Source organism: Ctenocephalides felis, unplaced genomic scaffold (assembly GCF_003426905.1).
Source record: "Ctenocephalides felis isolate EL2017-DRISC unplaced genomic scaffold, ASM342690v1 CF-g0.4_SCAFFOLD_00845, whole genome shotgun sequence".
NCBI lineage: Eukaryota > Metazoa > Arthropoda > Insecta > Siphonaptera > Pulicidae > Ctenocephalides > Ctenocephalides felis.
This window is the reverse complement of record NW_020536999.1, coordinates 33,213,269-33,230,748: the sequence shown is the minus strand read 5'-3', so window position 1 is coordinate 33,230,748 and position 17,480 is coordinate 33,213,269. Positions and strand designations below refer to the sequence as shown.

At 31.5% G+C, this 17,480-nt stretch overlaps 1 protein-coding gene across 1 annotated transcript; it reads left to right on the top strand.

Moving 5' to 3' along the window:
- The first annotated feature begins 4,400 nt into the window (after positions 1-4,400).
- LOC113382388 (protein stoned-B) lies at positions 4,401-15,501 on the top strand. Its single transcript, XM_026620785.1, is given in 16 exon segments — positions 4,401-4,439; positions 5,134-5,271; positions 5,384-7,725; positions 7,797-7,807; positions 7,863-9,723; positions 9,844-10,007; positions 10,132-10,297; positions 10,370-10,683; positions 10,686-10,729; positions 10,835-11,069; positions 11,167-11,335; positions 11,399-11,513; positions 11,668-11,804; positions 11,884-12,065; positions 13,620-13,830; positions 15,357-15,501. Coding segments are annotated over 15 exon segments (6,207 nt in total). The 5' UTR covers positions 4,401-4,439; positions 5,134-5,160.
- The last annotated feature ends 1,979 nt before the right edge of the window (positions 15,502-17,480 follow it).

Here is a 17,480-nt window from a genome sequence, read left to right as displayed (position 1 = left end):
TGTACTTAATAAGACGTTTTATTACATTTGCCAGAATTATTTTGTAAGAACCAACTATTATATTATATAAGTTTAGTTATAGTAACTACTTTTAACCAAATATGAAAAGTTAAATATTTAAGAAATGCTACTCTCCGATTACTTAATGTAATTTAAGTCATTTTATAATTTTTTTACGTTTAAATTTTTGATATGTTTATTTTAAACTTGGTTTCTTCTAGTCACACTATGTATTTTATATTTGAAATTAGCAATACTTAAACATTGTATGAATTTAATATTTATTAAATTAAATAACATAACATGACGATTCTTATTACTTCTCAAATCACATAATTTGATGTTATATTTATCTTATTATTCTTATTTATTTATAAAGGTTATAACGTCTTTCTGGATAATTAATTCTTCTAGAGTGAATTGGCAACACAGCTGTAACCAACCATCAGTACTGAAGATATTTGCAAGGTGGTAATATCTACTCAATTATAACAATGAATTTGTAATGTATACTTATAATGTATTCATTTGCATTATAATTAAAACAAGATTTGTATTTCTTATTAATAAAATTGTCATTTCATTATAGGCCACTTTGCTCAGTCAGTGCTTGGATTCCTTTTTGGAAAATCAAACATTGGAGTTTGTAGTACCCATTTGCGATTTCAAACACGCAAAGGAAATGTATTATTTGGATTGTAGAAAATGTACAATGAAACAGGTATAGTAAAATTCTATAAAAACAAGAAGAAAACAGCCATTTTATGATTTTAACTTATGCATTTAAATATTGATGCATTTGCAAAAAACGATGAAGCTCATTTACAAATTTTTGGATGCATTTAAATATTGCTGATATATTATAAGATTTACGTGGAAGGTATTGATACACTTTTAATTATTCGAGACATTTAATCGAATTTTTTGATGAAGAAATTACAATATCAGGTTTTTATCGAAATAAGTGCTTCTCACTAATGCACCTGATATATGTTTATGTATTGAAAATACATTAAATCCATTATAAATACAATTGAAACTCGTTTCAATGTTCTTTAAAATATGTCCAATTTTTTCAGACTATGAAATAATAATCAGTAAAACAAATAATTATTGTCTCGTGTCTCGAAAACATAAGTTATCGATTATATTGAAAAATTAAAAAAAAAACTTAAAAATATTGTAATACTAAACAAAAAGTATTAGAATTTTTTAATTATATAACTTTATATTTCTAATATATTTTACGTTAACAAACATAGGAAAGATACTTTAGCAATTAATTCATTAGTGGTTGATTATCCTTTATATCTGTAGTATAGTCAATCACAGATAGCAATATCTAGGTCAATGTGCCAGAGCCAAAAATTTCAAAATCACGCCCCACTACCCGCATCAGTGGTAAAGGTCATATCATCGGAAAAGGCGAAAGCGCAACAGTCAGTTCGTAAAATAAAGATCTCCCGAAATCGGAGCTTGCGCTTTATGAACATGCCAGGATGCATTTATATAATTTCAAATGCACTGGTACCTGTTCAAGAAATATTTGATGAAGCAATTCATAATTCGGTAATAGTAAAGCACATTCGCTATGGTTTTTTTCTAAATCAAATTTTGAATTTGTTACCAAAGGAATTTCGGATAGAATGCACATGCGTGTAGCAATAATTGGAAGAATTATATGATCCGCGTATAACTCTCAATATCTGCATCATCTTGAGGTTTTTTTTTTGACTAATACTGATTTTTAACTTTAATATATTTTTGTTGTCAAAAGTTTTATTAGACCAAACACTCTTTTAGATTATAGTATTATTAATTTATTTTCAATCATAAATTTAAAAAAAATGAATGCTTATAAACTTTGATATAAACTTCTGCATTATTAATTCTACATTAATCAATATTACATATCTATACAAAGTAAAATTAAATTGAAAATAGTAAAAACAATAAAATAGAACGGATTGTATGCAAACATATATTTGCCCATAAAGGCATCAAATATAGGTAGGATATTGAAAGAGATCTTTTCTGACATTTACTTTGCAATTAATATTTATTTTAATGTTGTCGATTAAGTGGTGATCCAGAAATCGCTGAATTATATTGCGACCACAAATCGAATGCCTATAAACAGGGCCGGTCCTGGGGTACTCAGCACCCGCATGCAAATTTTTTTCTAGCGCTTCCCTCCTCCCCCTAATATTTTAACTTTTTGAACAATTTATCATAAAAATTATATAAATATTTAGGTTAATTTTTTTAAATGTTTTTTAATAAATCTGGATTTAGTACACAAAAAAATAGATATAAAATAAATGCGTATAAAATACATTTATTTCTAACGCATGTGTAATATTAATATTTGGGATTGGAAACATTTTACTTATTTATTTTGGGGGTTTTTATGCGATTTATTATATTGAGCAAATCATAGAGAGCAAAAAAATTCTAGCCTCTCATTATTAAACATAGCACTGGTTCATGTTGGATTATTTTAATTTAATTTTTCATTATTTAAAATGTCTAAAATTGCATCGTAAACTTCTCCTAATTGATATCGTAATGCCGAAGTGTATGTATTGTTGTTTAAGAGTTAAAATTAAATTAAAAATTATTGTCCAAGATTAGTAAAAGATGCAATGAAATTTAATATTTTTTGAATGATATTGAAAAAACTATATTATAAATTTCATATCCGAAACTCATTTTGGCGCCCCTTAAGGCGTGCGCCCACATTTTTTGCATGCATCGCATTCAGGGTAGGACAGGCCCTGTCTATAAAACTTACACATTTTTATAAAAGATAATAATATTTTTAATTACCTGTTAGTTCTGGTCACCTGGAGTTTGTAGATACGAATTGATTTTTTGGAAATTGATATGAGATCACATAGAACTATTTTTGTTTATTTTATTTCAAAATAGAACTCTGTTTAAGTGGTGGTTGTAACTACAAAGCGAAAGTACATATAAATTTTAGATGAATAAGGCTTTCTAAAAAAAATGAAAAAAAGCCTATTTCATCTGACCTGATTGATCTGATACCACTTTCTTTCAATAGTAGGTGATTAAATATCCGTTAAAATTTATGATGATAAAGTTTAAATGATTAACTGCCCGTAGGGTAAGTTATAGTAATCGCAAAAAAATCGAAAATGAAAATTTTTATATATCTTTACGTTTCAGTGGTTTCTGAACATTTTGGCGTACCTTACAAAAAATGGATGTATGTGTGCGTGTGTGTGTATGTGTGTGTGCGTGTGTGCGTGTGTGTGTGTGTGCGGATACAAATTTTCGTCGACGATTTCGGGAACACGGTTCAAACGATTTCGATTATTCAAAAAACATACGATTGCTGTTGCTATGGGGACGTGCTAATTAGTTTTTGGCATAAGCAGGTCTAGCCGTTCCGAAGATACGGGGCAAAAAGTGCCACAAACGGTAACTCAGTTTTTGAAAGAACGGAGCGTCCGATTTCAATAATTCAAAAAAAATTTTACTTGTATTGACAAGATGAATAATTGATTAAATTTTCATGAAGGCAGGTCTAGCGGTTTCGGAGATCTAGTGAAAAAAGTAATAAAAAATGCCATTTGGCGGTCAAAAATGATCATTAGGCATATGCACATCAAATTATCTGATATTTTATAGAGATTTTAACAGTAAGTATACATTTTGTTTACATTCCTATCGGTTCCGTACCAATGTTTTTCCGTTAGACGGCGACGCGGCGCTTACGCGCTTCTATATTTTGTCTCTATGCAGTTAAAGCAGTACGATTGCTTTGAAAAAAAGTTCAGAATTTCTAAAATATTTCAAAATAAAGAAAACATTTTACTTCAAAGAGTCTTCAAGAGAATTTTTCTCAAAATTTTATAGTTTCTCAAAAATCTAATTTTTTCAAAGTAAAATTTATTCAAAAATGTTAATCTATTTAAGAGAAAATAATTGTTAGTACGGGAAGTTCCAGCAATTTGCCTTAAGGCACGATGCCATGCGCCCCACTAGTTTTTCTTCAGTTTTTCCACGAGAGAATTGATGTTTCGCTTATTCCATGTTGTATGTATTGGGTTCGAAAAGCGCGTCACACGTAATACGTACATATCGTCGGCACCCGACGGTGCTAATGGAATGGGTGGTCCAACGCGCGCACCTCGATCAATACGGCACCGGCGCTTTGGCAAACCAAAATGGCTACGATAAGACTTCGCCCGATTCGATAAGGATTTGTTAAGCTATGAATTTAAATTTTTAGTCCATGGTTAATAATTTGTTATACTCGTGCTAGAAAGTCAGTTGAAGTGTTTTGCAACCTAGCTTTCTGTGGACATTTGTTTGAATAATTCTGTTGTGCAAAATTGTGTGGCTGGAAGTGATTAAACCAATATCGAAATATTTTAATTTTAATACGTAACAATTGCAATGGGACTTCTGTAAGTAAGTGAATTATTATAATATCAATAACAAATTTTAACATATGTTAAGCATTGGTTAAATGTTACAATTTTTTTTAATACGTAACCGTTATTCAAGTTTGATGTTACTTTTTTATATTAATAATAAAACCATCATTATTTATTCATATTCAATAGCATTTTATGCTGATGATTAAATTATACCTATTACTTTTGATGTTTAAACTTGGATGCGATTTATAAATTTGAACATTTTAATAAATTTTGGTTTTAATTTAATTATTAATACCAATTATTTAAATAAATTGCATATAAATGAAATTATTGCATACTGCATGAAATTTTTTTGAAAGATCCGTTGATTTACGTCAGAGTTTCTGTGCTTCAAGATTTGACATTAAGACGATTCTATCGATTATACATTTCTACATGGAAATGTATATGACTATGCCAAAAAACCGATATCTCTCTTATGAATAATCTGCCTTGGCCTATACTATATTCATTATAGTGTGGAAGTGATGTCTGTAAAATTCATAATTGTTTGTTGTGAATTATTATATAAGAATAAAAAAAAATAGTTGAATAATTTTATTCATAATGATTGAAAGTGAAAATTTCAGAGTTAAGTATATCTAGGAATTTCGTTCAAGAATGATTTTCTTACCTAAATACCTGAGTAATTAATATTATTATACATTGAATATTTTAGATGCATCCATGATTTGGAGAGTAGAGGATGTTAAAAATAACAAAAGGTTTAAAGAAGAAAAAGAAAGGCAAAAAGAAATCTAAAGACGCAGATTTATTCACTGAAGAAGAATTAGAACAATATCGAAGAGAACATTCAGCGCATTCTCAAGCCGGTTCTCCGAAAGAAGAAGTTAGTAAAAATGTTAAATTATAGCATGACACTTGGGTATGATATTTCTTAATAAATAATTTAAAATTTTGATTGTTAGGAGGCTGGTGAATCATCTACAGCACCAAAAACTGACAACGATGAGTGGTCGAAATTCAACGCACTTACAGCGGGCGTTGATTCCATTTTGAAAAAGACTCAAGGAGATTTAGAGGCTATTAAAGAAACTTCATTTTTTCAAAGGGTAACTCCAGCTGCTAGAAGAGAACAAGAGAAAGAACAAAAGGAACAAGATAAACCGCCAGAAGTCGTTGTAACAGAAGTACCTCAAACCGACCAAGTAGAAGTTCTTGACGGTGTTGTTAATTTAGAAGAATTAGAATCGGAAAGTGAATATGAGGAAGAGAGTGACGACATTTTTGACACATCTTTTGTGGATGTTGTAGAAAGTGGCGAAATACAATTGGCATATATTCCTGATTCTCCGACTGAAGAAGAACTAGGACCAGATCCGTTTGATACATCGTACGCCGACAGAGTTATTAAAGGCCCCGAGGTTTCTAAGAGAGGTAAAAAACTTGTTAGTATTGGATCTGCAGTTGAAGTTTTAACTGGTAGGGCAGAAATACCGACATCTTGTGTGAAAAGACCAAAACGTCGTGGGCCACAGGATCTTTTGCTTGAAGAAACTGACGAGGTACCAGTTGCAGATGTTACAGAAGCTGCAAAATCTATAAACGTACCAAAAAGTCTTCTTGATGATGAAGTGGAGATTCCAGATGTACCTATTGACTTAAGTGTTTCACTTCATCCACCTACACCCGTTGCACCTGTTGCACCCGTGAATGCAGAACTAGAAAGTTTTGAACCAAAAATCAATGTTGCAGAGTTTGAAACAGATGATGTCGATGATGAATTTGCGCAATTAGCTGCCGAATCGATATCAAAACCTAAAGAAGAAGTATTAGATTTTACATCAATAAGTAAAGAAGTACTCAAGACAGTAGAAACTGACGGTTGGGCCGCTTTTCAAGATTCAAATTGTAACTCTAGTGACATTGAAGTATCAGCTGTCATTAAGAAACAGCCACCAGCTAGACCGATTCGAGGTCCAAGTGTAGTGAAATTTGAAGAAATCAAAGATATTGATGATTTAGAATTAACTGATGTAGACCCATTCGATACAGCGTTTGCAGAAAATATTTTGCCAGGAAAAGTTGAATTAAAACTTATAGAAAAAGAAATACTAGATGATTTTGATTTTGATCCAAGAGCAGAAGAAAAAAATCCTTCAAAATTTAACAATCGAATTTTATCAGGTGTCCACATTCATGTAACTGACCCAGCTGGAGAACGAGAATCAATTTCAGGCTTGTCAGATGAACGTGTCTCAGAAAATGATTTATCTGCACTGAAAGTAGGCCACAGAGACTTGTTGGGTGGAAGCACAACTGATTTATCACAACTTGCTGATGCTCCCATAAGTCCTAAAGAAGTTTTGTCAGATGATTATTTAGAATATTGCGATCCATTCGATACGTCTATTGTAGATCAAGCTGTAATACCGGGTCGAACTGAATTGAAGTTTTTAGAAAAAGAATTACTTGGCGAAGAAGGTGGTTTAAAACATTCTTTAAGCGATCCAGACTTCGATCCTCGCGCAGAGGAAAAGGAACCTGTACCGCAACCTGCTTTAAGAAAATCATCCAGACCTGATATTTTACCGGTCAACAGCAAACAAGTTGTATTTGCCGTTCCTGGTTTAAATACCGATGAAAGTGAACTGTTAGGTTGTTCACAAAAACCTGGAAAACCTGTAACACCTTATTACCCTAAAGTTACATTGTATTCACAAGTGGGCGAACAAGAAGGTCAAGAGCAAGTAGCAGAATCAGCATTGACACATAGTTTATCAGACCAAGACTTTAATCCAAGAGAGGACATTGAAATATCAAAACCTACTCGCCGCCATTCTGATTTTACCTCGCATTCGCTAAATTTAGATTCAACATTTAAACCAGATCTATTGTCTGTTGACGAGGAATTATCGGATAAAGTCCTTACACCAGCTGGCCCGCAAGAAGTCGAAGAAGAGTTTACGTATGCAGATCCTTTTGATACATCTATTGCATGTGATTTAAAACCAGGCAAAGCCGAACTAAAGCTTTTAGAAAACGAACTAGCTATAGATCAAAATACAACGACAAAAGTTACAGCCTCTTTCGATTTACCAAAGACAATTTCTCAGCCCCAAGATTTATTAAGTCATCCGGCAAGTTTGGTGGAAGCGAAACCTTTATCTCCACAACCAATCTCGGAGACGACTGAAAAGTTTATTGCTGAATTTAGTTTGGACGACGATATAGATCCGTTTGACACGTCTATTGCAAATAACATAGGACCTGGCAAAACTGAAATAAAATTGCTTGAATCTGAGTTTATGCAATAGTTTCACAAATAATTGTTTTTGTTAATAATTTACTATAATCAATATTTAGTGAGTAACTAATAAGTGACAAAAATGGCAAATCAAAATGCAAACCCGTTTTTAATTGATGATGAATACGTTTCATCATCAGTTAAGCCATCAAATCCATTTTTGATGGATGAAGATTATGAAACTGAAGGTAATGTTCCTGATAATCCATTTGTAGGCCAAGATACCAATCCATTTGCTTGCGGGTTTGAGGAAGTCGATTCATCGACTGTAGCATCTAATTTTTTCACTACTATGGATACAATGCCTACAACAATGGCTGACATCATTTATGCGCAAGCTGGTCAAGCGATTGATACTGTTACCACAGACATACTACTTTTTGATGATGGTGGTATGGATTTACAAAATAGCGAGACATATCAGCCGCAGAAGCCAATGGATTTGAATCTAAAGGATAAAAATCGAATAGCTAATGAAGATGAAGCATTAAATGCATATAGTAGCGAAGAAGAATTGAACAGAGCTTTAAAAAAGATTCCACCTGCCCGACCGACTCCACCATCAAAAGAAACGCAAGATCTAATATTATCTGTAACTGGACATATGGAACAGACTAGTTCTCATTTATTAGATCGCCTTCCTGCCACTAGAACACCAAGTCCAGTATCTATGCGCGATTTACATTCTCCTAGTCCAACACCAGAAAATACATTTGGAGAATTTTTGAATATAGAACCCAAACCAATCGTGCCACAACCAGAGCAACCGGTGGAAATGAACTTCTTTGATTTGGATGATGATAATGATAAATCAGTAGCTTCTCAACCTATTTCTTTAAAAAGTGATAATCCTTTTGCTGCTGATGTAATGGAATCAGGGTCTATTGCTCAAGAGTTCATTGACCATGGATCTAATATATTCATGCAAGAAATATCTCAATCAACGGTGCCACCAAAACCCTCGATACCACCACAACCAGTAGTACCACCACAGCCAGTAGTACCATCACAACCAATACTACCACCACAACCCGTAGTACAACAATCTATGCAAAATGTACCTCCTTCAAGACCTGCACCTCCAGTACGTCCTGCTCCTCCTCGACCACAACCCCCAGCAAGACCCGTCTCTCCAAGTGTTCAAAATATACCCCAAAGACCGCCACCGCCTGCAAGGCCGATAACACCTGTACAGCAAACCAATGATAACGACCTTCTTGACATGTTCGGAGAAAAACCATCTGCTCCTCCACCTCCAAAGTCAAAAGCAGACATATTAAACTTATTTTCAGCAAATACTACCAACACTGCACCTCCTACTGCTGATTTATTAAGTGATGACAGTTTTCTTGTAGCGGCGGAAGCCCCACCGCAAATAACAGAAGTCGCACCACTGACTACAGCTCCGTTATCTGCACCAATTGTTTCGGCCGCGCCAACTGTACCTGCTCGAAGAAGTAATGAACCGTCACCCGCGATCACACCTACTACAAATCCGTTTGAAGTTATGCCCGATGAATCGGTTATTAATGAACCCGTGCAAGTTCAGCAAGTTCTAAGTTCTCAAACATCTCCTCAAAGCTATGTTGAAGCTGGTCAGATTTGCACGGAAACAGAACAAAATTATACGGAACCTATTTATCAGCCAGTAATATCTGACGTATCGGCAGTTCCTTCGCAAATAGCTTCACCGCCTAAGTCGACTTTGTCAACTGACGACGCATTTGATGCATTTGCGGCCAAGTTTGATTCAGCTGAAGATCGTAGTTCATCTGGAGCGGATCCTTTTGGGGGAGCAGGAGGTGCTAGCGCATGGGGAGGAATGGATGTCGACTCATCGGGTGCAGCATCTGGTTTTGATGCAGATGACGGTGGGTTTGATGCTTTTTTGACTATGAGTGAACCACCTCCAGTGCCGCAAGGTACGCCTGCAAGACCTTATGGTAGCAAAGCCGAATCCTTGGATTCAGAAGAAGGAAAAGACTTTTCAATCTTTATAAAGCAAGTATTATTTTATTATCAATTTCAATATGTTTTTGAATAAAAAGTAATAAGAACGACAAATGATACATAGGGATGCACTCAAAACAGCATTGCAATAACTTTAATTTTATTTTTTAGGCCTAAAAATGGCGATGCTTTATCTTCGGAAAGTGTCACTCCAGCATTAGCACCTCCACCTACGCCATTAACAGCTGCTTTAACAGATACAAGCCCGCGATTTAATCCATTCGATAAGAGTGAAACATATAATGAGCCCCCAACGTCATTACCTATGGAACAAGGTAACATTATAAACCAAAGTAAATAATTATAATTTAAATATTAATATATATGTTTGAATCTTTTTATATTTATTTAATTAATTAGAATAAATTAATTACAATTAATTTTATGTATTTTTTATAGATGGATCATCGATGCAAAGAACTGATTCACAGGAAACCCCGCCCACACCACTTTTTGATGAAGATGTTTCCCAACCATTGGAAGATTTTCCAAGAGTTAAATACACTGGTGAAGGCTGGGATATGCAGTTACGTCAACCGAATAAAAAGAAAATTACTGGCCAAAGGTGCTGTACTATTCCTATTTAATTAATATTTTATATAAGCGATATTTTTAAAATAAAAATAATATGTTACAGATTCTGGAAGAAAGTATTTATCAAATTGGTGTATCAAGGTGACAGTCCTGTGCTTTTATTATACAATAGTTCAGGAGATAAAGAGCCTTTTCAAGAACTTCCGTTGCAAGCATGTTATTCCGTATCTGAGATAGGCGCGCAACAATACGATACATTTGGAAAAATATTTACAGTAAAACTTCAGTATGTTTTCTATAAAGAAAGACCTGGTGTTCGACCTGGCCAAGTCACAAAAGCAGAAAGGATAACGAATAAATTAAGCCAATTTGCTGCTTATGCAATTCAAGGAGATTATGCAGGTGTTAAAGAATTTGGAGTGATCTTAAGAAGTTAGGTTTGCCTGTCGAACATGCACCACAGGTAAAAATCATAACATATATTAACTAATTAAAGTAATAAACATCTAACATAAGTAAATCTACAATTATTTAATTATTATGATATATGAATATTGTTTTTAATTAGATATCACAATTGTTTAAACTGGGATCACAAGAATACGAAGATATGAAACAGTTTTCAATGTGTATCGAAGAAGCCTTGTTTAAAATGTCAGCACATCGCGATCGTGCACTTAACTATAAAATGGAAGAAGTTCAAATAACTGCTGTGGACGAACTATACGTAGAACAAGATGCAGAGGGTAGAGTGCTTAAACAAATCGCCAGGGTGCGATTATTTTTCCTAGGATTTTTGTCAGGTAGAATCAAAACTTTAAAAGTTTATTATTTGACAATCTTAGGTTCTTCAAATCTTATAAAAATTAAACTTTCTTTTAATATAATTTTATTTTTAAGGCATGCCTGATGTTGAACTCGGCGTAAATGATATGCGAAGGCAAGGCAAAGAAGTTGTCGGTAGGCATGATATTATACCAGTTGTCACTGAGGAATGGATTAGGCTTGAAAATGTAGAGTTTCATGCCTGTGTTCAACAAGAAGAATTTGAAAGAACTAAAATAATCAAGTAAGTGACTTGGTATGAATTTCAGGATATTTAGAATAAAATTAAAATGAACTCATATTGTAGATTTAAACCGCCTGATGCTTGTTATATTGAATTGATACGATTTCGAATACGACCTCCTAAAAATCGAGAACTTCCTCTTCAACTCAAACCAACTATGTGCGTGACGGGAAACAAGGTACTATTTTAAATGCTTATGAGATTCTATACTACGAATAACTTCTAAATTGGTTTTAATAACGCTTTTAATCCACAGTAGGTTGTTTAAATTTAAATAAATTTTTAATACATTATTTAATTACCTGAATTTATGTAATTATTAACTATTCAAGGTGGAGCTTCGCGCTGATGTTTTGGTACCCGGTTTTGCATCCAGAAAATTGGGCCAAGTACCTTGCGAGGACGTAATGATTCGGTTTCCTATACCGGAATGTTGGATATACTTATTCCGTGTTGAAAAACATTTCAGGTCTATAAAACATTTTACTATTAAATATTTATAAAACACAATCGATAAGTTGGTTATTCAATAATTATTATTTTTTTAGATATGGATCTGTGAAATCAGCTCATAGAAGAACCGGTAAAATAAAAGGAATCGAACGTTTCTTAGGGGCTGTTGATACATTACAAGAATCTTTGATAGAGGTAACTTCGGGGCAGGCAAAGTATGAACATCAACATAGATCCATTGTGTGGAGGATGCCGCGATTGCCCAAGGAAGGCCAAGGTAAAAATAAAAGATTAATATGTATACATTCAGAAATAGTTTATATTTAACTTTACTTACTAATGTAATAACTATAATATTTTGGTATTTTAATGCTTAATTTCGAAAGACATGTATAATATAAAGAAACTAATATTTTCAAACTTTGACATGCTACTATATTTTAATTAAATAAAATGTAAATAGTAGACTTTTAAAAACGAAACACGTTTAGTAATTTTTCATAATATTTATTTTTCAGCTGTCAATATAACAATAAATTTAGTTTTCATGTTATAACATTACAGAAACAATTATATATATAAAAATTAAACTCCATAAGTCCTAATAGTTTATAGTTTGGCTTTAAATAATTTGATTTGTATTGTATTATCCGTAGCTAATTGACATAATAATAATTGACCGTTCACAATGTTCACTCTGCAGAGTTTTTAAGCGAACGCATGAATTCCACATCGGTTTTCTTGTTGTAAAACCAGAAGATATACGCCTGTTTCCAAATACTGAACTTCTTTGTGACAGTTGCACTTTTCCTCCATGCTTTCTTCGAAACGCCCATTTTTCTTTTGCTCTTAGTAGGAGATGTAGAGGAGTATCAATATAACGCAGCCCAATATGATCAAAAATCGCATTTCGTGACAAACTAACGAAGAAATTAAACTTTCGTTTGTATAATGTAATCATAAATCATATGCATTTGTTTAATAAACTTTATGTAACAAATGAAAAGCCTAGGTTGAAGTTTAAATTTCGATTACTAGATACGTCGTTCATCAACTCGTAATCCTGTTACGTTTATTCATATTTCATATTTTACATTGAAAATAAATAAAAATTAGTGTATAGTTATCAGTTCGTTAAAAGAAAACATTGGAAATATTTCCAATGACTACATCTGTCATATATAGATATGGTGGATGAACATTTCAATACCGTACCACTTTAATATACAAAATCAATCATTGGTTTATCGAAAATTGTCAGTAAGTCGTTGAATATTATTCACGATTTAAATGAAATAAAGTATTATGACCGCAGTCTTACTATATACACGTATATCAGATTTAAAAATCATATTATAATATCTCAATATTTTAGAAAATAATTTACACTATCCAAGAATCTGAACTGTAAAATGGATAAATAAACTAAATATAAAATTATAGTCAAGCTGAGATTTTAGATTTTTTTTTAAATTCATTCATAATCTTATACTGCTGTATGTTTTTTATATTTTCGCAACAAATCTGATAAAAATAAATTATTTAAAAAAGTTTTAGACATGCTTAGGTTTAGATAATTCTTTATTTTATGTTAGGAGCAGACATTTACTTCTAGTATGTTCTCCGCTGTATCTACTAATTATAATATTTTCTCTTTCAAATATTTGCAATGCCAGATCTCAGAATAAATAATTTAAAAAAAAGAGCAGACATTGGAATTATATTAGACAGGTTCTGTTGAAACTTTTTGCGCACGAAATGTCTAAAGAGCAAATTTAGGATTTGTTTGTAGAATTTTTCTGAAAATGACATATTGATATTCCAATTACAGGTGCATATACGACTCATCAGCTGGTCTGTCGCATGGCTCTCACCAGTTATGACCAAATTCCGGAAAAATTGGCCGATTGGTGTTACGTGGAATTCACAATGCCAGCGACCCAGGCCTCCCACACGACAGTGCGATCTGTGAGTCTTCAGGGATCTGATAGCGACGAACCGCCTGAAAAATATGTCAGATACCTGGCGCGGCATGAGTATAAGTGAGTCTTGGATAAGATGATTACAATTTGTGGAAATCTTTTCTCTATAAAATTATGATAATAGCAGACGTTTGATTTTTGTACAAAACGCAAAAGAATTTGAACGATACTTGTTGTTCTGCTGCACTTCTAAGAAAATTACGAATCGTAAAAAATTTATTTGCATAATTATTTTTTACAGTTTAAATGAGACAGGGTTTTATGAAAAATCAATTATTGAATTGAGTTTTCACTGTAGCTTCATATGGCAAATGTTTTTTTGCCGCAGTTGTTTGAGATTATTGGACGGCATAACATCAAATATAAAACGGAAATTAGGTTTCAAAACATCTCTATTATTTCATACGTTTCAAAAAATAAAATAAACGTGCAATAGTAGTATTAAAATAACTATTTTTAAAAGTCACATTTTTTATTTTAGTGCTATTATTGTACGTTATTTTTTCTAAAAAGAATACTACAATAGGTGATTATTAACGTCTGTAGTTACGTTTTTAAAAATAATTTTTGAAGAATCAATGCACCTGAGCTATATTTGGACTCTCTATTCAATATAGAGTATTGAAAAACGTTTTTAGTCCGAGTTTGACCGACTTCATTCTTTTTCATAAGTCAGTACTGTCAGTGAGTGCTTCTTGCGAATTATATGTGTTATATTTTAATATTAATATTTAACGTCATTTGAAAAAAATTATATCCACTGATGATAACTTAGAATTGCATGTCGTTACTTTTGAAATAATAAAGATATTCTAAAATCTCTACAATCTCATATATTTTTATCAATATTTTAATTTTTTTTGAAAAAATGCAGGAATCATTTTTGGGAATATTTTGAAAACGATTAAGGATCGAATATCGAATAATAACGATCAAAATTGAAGATATTTGAAAGTATTGTACAAAATATCAGAAATCAATTTTAAAACATTGCAAAAAATATGATGATTGTCATATGATTGTCATAGCCTTATATATGATAACACAGGCCAACAAAGAAAATGGTTTTCGATGACAATTTTGATGCTGTTTTTAACTATATTTGGGGCGCTGATTTCAAAAATGACATTGTTTTTTTTTCTATGAGCTTTAGTTTTCAAGATATGATATATATGACATATAAGGAATGAAAGTACAAAATAGTAATACAATTCAGAATGTTATTTTAATTAGATATGCCTACTCGTACATACAAACTTACAAGACCTATTCGGCCTTATTTGGGACATTAGTTGACACTGCTCTACCTACCAGTTGACCTAGAATGGACCTGGTTTCGTCAACTTTTTTTCAAGTTCTAGACTAGAGCTGATACAAAAAAAATGGTTTGCCGATTTGAAATCAGCGCGAAAAATACTATAAGAATCAGCTTTAACATTTGATACACCAAACAAAAAAAAATTTTTTCTAGGCCCGTGTAATCATAGCACTGTATTTGTGCAAATAATTAAAGTCATGGAAGTAATATCACATATTTAATAAAAAATATTTTATTATATTATAATCATCATTGTTTTTCGCTTAAGGGTCGGAATAGAGCATACACAGGGCGAAGGTCCAGGGGCGTACACCGCTGCAACCATAACACAACGACCCTGCGCCGTTAAGGAGGAACCGGCCGAGCCAGCAGCACCCGCAGCACCTTCCGATACTGATTCCGACTCTGATTAAGCACAAATGATACGATATGACCAAAAAGTAAGTATATTGATTCGTTTTAGTAACTAAACAGTAATTATTGTAAACTAAATAATCTTCTAAGCGACTTTAGTAATTGTGTAAAATCCAAATTTTCTGGAGCTGCGTTTCTCACAATTTTTATAACTGTAAACAGACAATTTTTATTATATGTATTTAGAGAAGTTCAACTAAAAATATCGTAATAATCACTTATTATGATTTAATAATAAACATTTAGCAATAATAGAGAATTAAATCGAAATGTTTCAGATGTCTGTTTTCTATACAATAAATATAAATATGTTTATCACTAAACTCTGATTTGATCACTGAGTTAGGAACTTTTTTTTCTTAGAGGGAAAATCAAAAGATGCCCTTATGATAATCCTTGAAATGCATGTATATAGGTGTAAATTGTATAAAATTCTATGTGTTTAGTGATATGAGAAAATTCTTAAGTAAGTGTTAACTGAATATTCAGTGCAATAATAATGATTCCCCAAGATGTACGATCTCAAATTGATCGATAAAGTTATGCATGTAATGATAATTTGCTAGATGCAAAATTATCTGTTGTATATATGTCTAATATCTTAATAAATAATTAATTATTATAAAATAAAGAAAAAAACAAATAATATAGGCAGATATAATTCTGTAAAAATCATGTGAAATTAATGGCAGCAAACATTTCTTACCTTTTCTATCTATGGCAGCAAAGTATGCGATAGTCAGCTTTTAAAACGTCTTTCAAAAGTAATTATAATTTGTTGTAATCGTTATTTGAGTACGTATAGTGTACGTATTTTGTTATAAATTATTAATTCTTCCAAAACTTTGTTATTTGCATACTTTCATGACCTCAGAATTATAAGCGAAAATATAGATCGAAGTAACAACTAAAGATCACGCTATTTAATCTAATACTCTATGGAAAGTACTATCTTATAATACTCGTTTTCATACTATTAATTCTAAAATCAATATTAATAATTTTTGTTCGGAATAGTCGTATATAATAACAAATACTAAACACGAGTATGTTAATAATCAAATGTGCATTTACAAAGACTACCTTTTAGCTATATTTAAAATTCTGACAATTTTCTACAGGGTATGGACTTTTATAAACCTGTTATTTTTTTCATTTCTTCTTAAAATGTTGTTATTACAATCCTCATTTTCTTATGAAAATATATAAGTTGAAAACGACAAGCAAAATATGCAATAATGCATGTTTAAATATATAAAACAAAAAAATATTGTTTGCTTATTAATATATTCCCAATTTGAATTAAAAGATAGCTTTTAAGCCTATCTTAAATGTAGCGGCAGAGATACTTACTTTATATTGTTAAATATTTCATGTTGGTCTTGAAATAATAACATATAGTTATAAAACAATACTCATTGTATATTAAATATATATTTTTCGTAAAATAAACAATATCAGAATCTCTCTTGGACAATACGTGTGCTTAATTATTTAATAATAATATAGTTCTTCTATTTACGTGTTTTATGTATGTAACTAAATGTATTTGAAATAATAAAAAAACGATTTAAAAAACGTTGTTCGAGAAAAATTGACATTTTGATATTTTATTTTATTTTATTCTTGGGTTTATGAAAATTTTGGAATATCATTTACTTGCACGCATGAATATTTTCTATTCATTTTTGCGTAGTTTTTTTTTCGGATTTATATTATATTATTATATATACATACATATATTTGTAAATTCATCAATATGTTTTACTTCAAATTATTGAATATTTTCTTGAAAAAAAAGGATTTAAAAAATAATTCAACCAAACATATATAAGAATTAGATGTTATATAAGTAATATAAAGTTTAGTGTAAGTAAATTTAAGCTCTGAATTGAGTCACGCAGCTATCAAACCAAAGATAAATGTATTATAAAAATTTAGTAATAAGTTATGATTTGGTATTAATTTATTTTGGAAA